The sequence below is a fragment of the Strongylocentrotus purpuratus genome, unplaced genomic scaffold, assembly GCF_000002235.5.
Source record: "Strongylocentrotus purpuratus isolate Spur 01 unplaced genomic scaffold, Spur_5.0 spur5_contig_851, whole genome shotgun sequence".
Lineage (NCBI taxonomy): Eukaryota > Metazoa > Echinodermata > Echinoidea > Camarodonta > Strongylocentrotidae > Strongylocentrotus > Strongylocentrotus purpuratus.
Window position 1 is genome coordinate 632,728 of NW_022145559.1, and position 6,787 is coordinate 639,514.

A 6,787-nucleotide genomic window follows, 5' to 3' on the forward strand; every position below is an offset into this window, starting at 1 on the left:
TTACCTGCAATAGTCGTCTCGCCCATCATTATCCTCATCCTTCATGTACCATGTATTGGAATAACCTGGATCAAACCATTCTACGGAGGGGTTGGGGGAAGTATAGGCTAGTAAATCATCTTCTTCAGATCCAGCGAGAAGACATGAAAGGAATGACTTTCCATCGGTGCGCACGACCCTATACAAGAAGATTGAGTAAAAATAACTTTCTGCACACGACCCTAAATGATGATTAACATTAAAAGGACTTAGAAGCATTGTTGAAGTGAGAAAAAATGATGCTTAGGTAGTGAAGTCAATGCTAGATGTAATATTAAAGATAATCTGAAAGTTTGAGTGAAAACAGACTATTATTAATGATACAAATTGGGAAAAACTGATCTGATCGATTCCTTAAATATCTCAACTATATCTTATAATTATAAATAAATACATTTTTTTTTTATCAACCTTCAACAATGTTACTGGTTCACCTAAGTGCACAAGATCCTTCATGGATTTGTATGAATGAAATTGTTGCCCACTTTTACACGTACATGTGTATCAATGAAGAAGATATCTGACAGAGGACTTATGTTTAGATCTGTGCCATTTTATGTAATGCTGATATGGAAGCTTAGAAAATCATGTAGATCTTTTATCAAATTCAAATCAAGAGAAAATTATTAATCATTATGTTTTAATTCAATTAAATCTAGATATACAAAGCCCCAGTCTATTTCAAAAGCCCTGCAATCGGCTAATATAATTGAAAGGGGCGAGACAAATGATGATCAATGAAGGTGACTTACCTGCAGAAATCGTTGGGGGCGCCCTGGCCCTGTACATCAACCCACTCACGGAACATCTGCACCATTCCCCGGTCTGTGATGGCGTAGGAGCGGCGGAGAAGCTCACCCGTTGTACCATTCGTTACATTCTGCTGTATGGGAACTACTGCAGATGGTGTAGATGGGACCATGGAGTTACGTGATGAGACTGGTGTTGTAGCATTGACGGTAGTTGGCTGAGTGGCAGCGGTTCCCTCGCTTGGCTGCCCGGTGGTCGTAGCAGATGAAACACCTAGAAGACAATTATAGGAAAACATGTTGTTCGTTTTCGATAAGTTCTTGAAGAGTTCATTGACCGATGACGCCCTTCTGCCCAATGCACACGAGACAGGCAGGCGACATTGTGAGGACCTAGGTCAGCATCAACAACTGTTTAGAATTTTGACGCGCTATAAAAGGTTACAGCGGACATAAAGTGAAGGCAACATGAATAGCGTAAACAATACTTTGAACTACTGGGGTATGTACTAAAACATGCCCCCAGTTTGAATACTGCACACGAATGCTCATTTCAAATCGGTCATAATCTAGGCCTAAACAAGTTGGATAAGAAAACATGCGCATGCGCAAGTTATTTAAAGTATTGCTAAGAGTTTTAGTTCATTTAGCAGTCACGATATATACGATGTCACAATAACATGCTGTCTAAAGATACGCGCTAGTCACTCATACAAAAGTTGTTCGTCGAGAAATGACGCTTATGGATGTGCAAAACCAGACCTACATCCGCGACTAAACTAGTCTTTGAACCGCAGTATGAGTGTGATATGATGTAAAAACAGATGCAAATTAACAGTGCACTAAAACATATTACTGAAGCTAGGGGCGACGGAGTGACTTCCAAAGAGAAGGGGGGGCACCAAGAAAAAAGGGCACTTTCAGCAGGGAAAAATGAAAGATTTCAAGGCGAAAATGTACAATTTTTGTAGACATTGGTATATAAATATAAATTGTGATTACATGATCAGGGATGATTTCAATATTTTTGTTTCTTTTCATACACCATACAGGATATTGCTTGATAGGCATCATACTTTGCAGTTGGATGTGATATTCTGAAAATTCTTTTAAGAGCGAGGAAAAAATGCAAAATTGTTGAGGTCGCCGAGCGAAAAAAAAAAATCTTATGAAGAGGAAAAAACCCAATCCTCATGGGGTTATAAGCACTGAAAAAACCTTTCATAAGTTTCACAATTCTAACATCTATAAATGCAAGCGAGTGTAGCGAGCGAGCTTTGGGGTAAATTGTTCTTAGTCGCTTGAAATTATGGGCGCGTTAAAAGATGGGAGGAAAAAGGGGACTCTTATCGAAAGGGATACTTATTACAAAAAACAAAGTACAAAGGGTAATCACCAGAGGTGAAAAATATGGCACTTCTTACAACTACCAAAAGAGGCACTCGCCAGGGATGACAAATGGAAACTTAATATGAGAATTGGTAATTGTTATTTGTCGACGGAAAAGGAGCACCCATCAGATTTTGATAGGGGCATTTATGCAAAAAGGGGATAGGTCCCTTATTAGAAAGGAAAAGGGGCACGTATCATTGTTAAAAGGAAAATTATCGCACCTGAAAAGGGGCACTGACCAGATATGAAAATGGGCACTTGAGAAGGGGAAGGGACACTTATATGAAGAAAGGAGATCGTTTATTAGAAAGTACCTGCAAAGGCGCATTACTAAAGATTAAAAGGGGCGCATATGAGAATGAAAAATGGACACTTATTGCAAAGGAAAATGGGAAACTTGTCGAAGGAAAAGCACACTTCCTATGTAGAAAAGGGAACTTTGGGGGTACTTAAAAAGTGTGGGTGGGGGACACTGTGCACCCCCCCCCCTGCACCCCGGGAGGACCGTCTCTGTATTTATCTGTACATGTGCGTGTTTGTGTGCGTGTGTGTCCGTGCGTTTGTATAATTGTGTGTGTGGGCGGGGGTATATGTATTGCTGTGTATGTGTAGTTAGTGCATGGTGAATATAATTCAACCTGACTTGAATAGACTTTTGGCATTCTATCCAACCGCATCATGCTTTGTTTAAGCAGTCACGTATACCACGACAATCCATGTTAATGTTAGAATAGGTGACTAGCTATAATTTCATGGCAATTGGCATTGTATCCGATCTATAAAAGAGACTTTACTCACCCGGTCGGATCACAATCATCATGTAGATCGCTTTAGAATATATCGTCTATTTGGAGCATGGAAAACGTCATCATAATTATACATTTATACACTGGCCCTTCTGGCTCTGAAAAGACGATATCATTGTATCGTATCTGATCGATTACCTGATTCACAGTCAGCGTATAGATGAGCTTTGAATCCTGTGGTGATATCAGGGATGTAGTACGTTCGGCTGCTGAACCGAATGAGAACATAGTCTGATGTGAAGGTTATCGGTTCCGGTATGACGTCACCATATAAGACAGCACGAACAGTTTCTAATGAAGCAGATGAACTGATCTCAAGCTATGTGAATGAATGAAGAGAATGTGAAGAAAAAGGTTAAAAAAATGGATTCCATTTGCGATAATAATTATAAATACATTCCATGAACATAAGGAGGCGCAATTTGCCTTCACCCTAAACAGTTCTAAACTTTACTACAAGGTCAGATAACAGGTCTTTAAAAGTTTAATGAAGCACTGACGGTTTAAGACACAATAGGGGATGATGCCCCTATTTACAAAAGAAGCAATTATAGGCGCTAAATAAATACCAATATGTATGTATGTATGTATAGGTAACCAATGCCCATTCAGACATAAAATGAAACCCCATCTCCAAGTATCCTTTCCCTGTCTTCATCTCTCAAATCATGAAGTCAATATCAACAGAGCCAAAATGACTTCATGATAGGTTTTATTTAAATTTAAATTCAAACCAAAAGAATTACACACTAAAACAACTAATTCAGTCCATGATCAAAGACTTGGTTTAGAAAGAGACTATAAGAGAATCTTTCAGTTGAATTAAAGTTACAAGGAAACTTACGTCAGGATTATAGGATTAATATCCTAAGCCCGGTACACCCTCCCCGTTCCGCCCGTCCGCGCATATTTTTTTTTACACAACTGTTTAGCCATTTTCTCGAAAAAATTCCAAGGAGTGCTCTGGTGAAAGAGTCTAAGTCGTCAGCGCACTATATGTGCAAGCACGTACACCCAGGGAAGGGAAGGGACGATGACAGTAAAGAGAAAACAAGGATAGTGGAGAGGATATGGAGCAGGAAAAACAAGGAAATACATAAGGAAAGAGAAGAGGATAAGTCAAAGGAGAAAGTGAATCTATCAGTTAAAACAAAGAAATAGATGACGAAGGAGAAAAGGATAGATTGAAGGAGAAACAAAGAAATACATAAAACAAAAGACAAGTGCTTAGAATAAAGGAGAAAAAAGAAATACATGACGAAGGAGAACTGGGGTATAGATTGAAGGAAAAACAAAGAACAAAAGGAGAAAAAGGATAGATTAAAGAAAAAAGAAAGAAATACGTGACAAAAGAGAAGAGGATAGATTGAAGGAGAACACAGAAATACATAATGAAAGAGAAGAGAGGATAGATTTAACCCGAAACAAATAACGAGCATGTACAGCTCCAGTAATCCAACACAACTGCTAAGTGTAATGCTAGACTCTAGTCGTTTGCACAGTGGCTAAACGGTTGTGTAAAAAAAGTATGCGCCGCCCGCCCAACAACAAGACTCACGCTACAACATTACCCTAGATGGAAGAATGATTAGTAATATTATTTGTCTGCGGTACGATTGTATAGCAGACAAATGTTGTTTGTATCGTTAATGAATGCATACTTATGTTGGGTCCGGGGCTGTGCCCCGATGGAATGTAATTTGCATAGGCAGCTCGTACAGGTGTGCGAGCTAATTCTGCCACGGAGACCAGGGCGTGGCATGAATTAGTGTGTAATTGAATCATTCTAGCTTGAACTGTCAACGAGACAACTACCGTGGAGCCGATCTCGTGAACGCGGACATGCGAGACAACCAAACGGGGCTGCCAGGCCAGCCCGATTCGTTGACTTCTAAGAAGTTTTTTTTTTTCTTTTCAGCAGCATATTAATAGCAATCAGAAAGCCGGGGTCGTGTTTTTCGTGTGGAAAAGCAGGGCATTGGAGGGTTGACGACAGAGAGGTCTTCATTTATCTCCTTTACAATATACAGAGCTAAGTACAATTATCCTTACATTCACCCGTTTATAGGGGTTAATTTACCCAATAATCTTTCTGGAAAGGTTTGTCTCGAGAGAGAGAGAAAGGTAAATTGGTAAAGAAGAAGTGTATTAGGTAATACGAAAAGGAAAGATTCTCCATGTACTAAAACGGTGTGTTAAATGAGTTTCGTAACTGTCAAAATGGCACCTCCTATAGGAGACTACGAGGAAATTAAGAAAGAATGTTCGAAAATGCATTGATATATATATAAATGCTGATAATTATGTCTGATATAATCGAACAAGGGTACAAATTACCCTTACATTCAACTCCTTTAGGGATTATTTTGTCTGCCAAAGACCATTCGAAATTTGTCGAGAGAGAGATGGGTAAATTGGTAGAGAAGGATTGTATAACTGAATAAGAGGAGGAGGTTGAAGGAAAGTAAAGATCACCGTGCATTGGAGTGTGAAACGAGTTTCGTAGCTGGCATATACCATTTCCTGTAGGGAGACTACGAGAGAAGAAGGAATTGTTTTTGAGGAGAAAAACGAAAATTGCTGATAGATACGTCTGTGATGGTAGAACAAGGGTACAAGTTCCCTTTACATCTCATTTAGGTATTGATAGAGTAGGAAATGTATTAACGAGGTTGAAGAGAGGCTTCTTGTAATAAATTCTGTGTCCGATTACAAAGGACAGTGCAGATAAGTTCGAGATTGAAGGAGCGTCAATGTCAATTAATACAAAGAGAAATATGAAGATGTTTAATTGTGAAAGATGAAATAGGTGACTATGTGTTCACGTTCAAGTTGGCATGAATACCTTCACATTGAGATGGTTAATGAGGAAAGCCATATATTAGGCTTTGCCTGGGATTTCGGTGAAATAAGGTATCACGTTTTCAACATTTTACTTTTAGACATTTCTACCTTGGGGTATGTGTTCACCATTAAGAGTGATGAGATTTGTTGTCAGTTATTGGCGTGGTCATGGTCATAATGCAATCATGTTTCTTGAACACGGAATTGCAGGACATGACAACAGGAAAGGGGCTGATTCTCTACGTGTCTCAGTGCTAAAGGAACCTAAGGTCTAGGTCTTCTTCTTGCTGAAGAAAAATGTCAGTGGGCAATACTTCCTGACTAGGAATAAATTGGGATTTTCTGAACGAACGAGTGCGAATCGCAAAGAAACGCATTAACGATTTTAAGGTTTCTATTTCCACTTTAATTTCTAAAGATCGAAGGTCTGGTACTTTTTTGCTCGTTAGGTCTCTAGCGAAGGTAGTGGGAAAGATAGTGTCAATGCACATCGTGTTTGGATAATCGGTGTGTCAATTCATAGCGGCAGTCTGAGCATGAGTAGATAAAGGTCATTGCAGACCAAATTGTGAAATACGCGGAGTCAAAATACTGGATAGTGTTCATGAAAGTGATGCAATCATTATTTATTTTATGCACAAGCAGTGCACTCCACGATACACAGGTGGAAGAATTCTTTGAAAAGGGGACACAAAGACTATTTATATAGTACCTCCATCGCTATTGGAGTGATTGTTTCAAAGTGTAAAGTGGGAACTCTTCACTTTTTTGAGGATTTCCGTGGATAACCGTGATCTGGTCTATTAAAGACAATGGAGTCGTTCAAGTGTGTGAACAGAAAGAGTTGGAATGCTCGGTAAACATGAGATATGCTGGCAGGGTTCGGTTTTTTGCAGGGAAAATGTAGACAAGTTAAATAGTAACACAGAACTCAATGGGAGTTTGGTCTGAGTCTGA

General features: G+C 39.3%; 1 protein-coding gene across 1 annotated transcript; it reads right to left on the minus strand.

Annotated features, from left to right (window-relative positions):
• LOC115918918 lies at positions 1-6,548 on the minus strand. Its single transcript, XM_030994399.1, has 4 exons — positions 6,543-6,548; positions 3,125-3,305; positions 792-1,062; positions 1-178 (listed from the first exon to the last, which is right to left on the minus strand). The coding sequence occupies exons 1-4, from the start codon at positions 6,546-6,548 to the stop codon at positions 1-3; spliced, it is 636 nt and encodes a 211-aa protein (XP_030850259.1).
• Between the last annotated feature and the right edge of the window lie 239 nt (positions 6,549-6,787).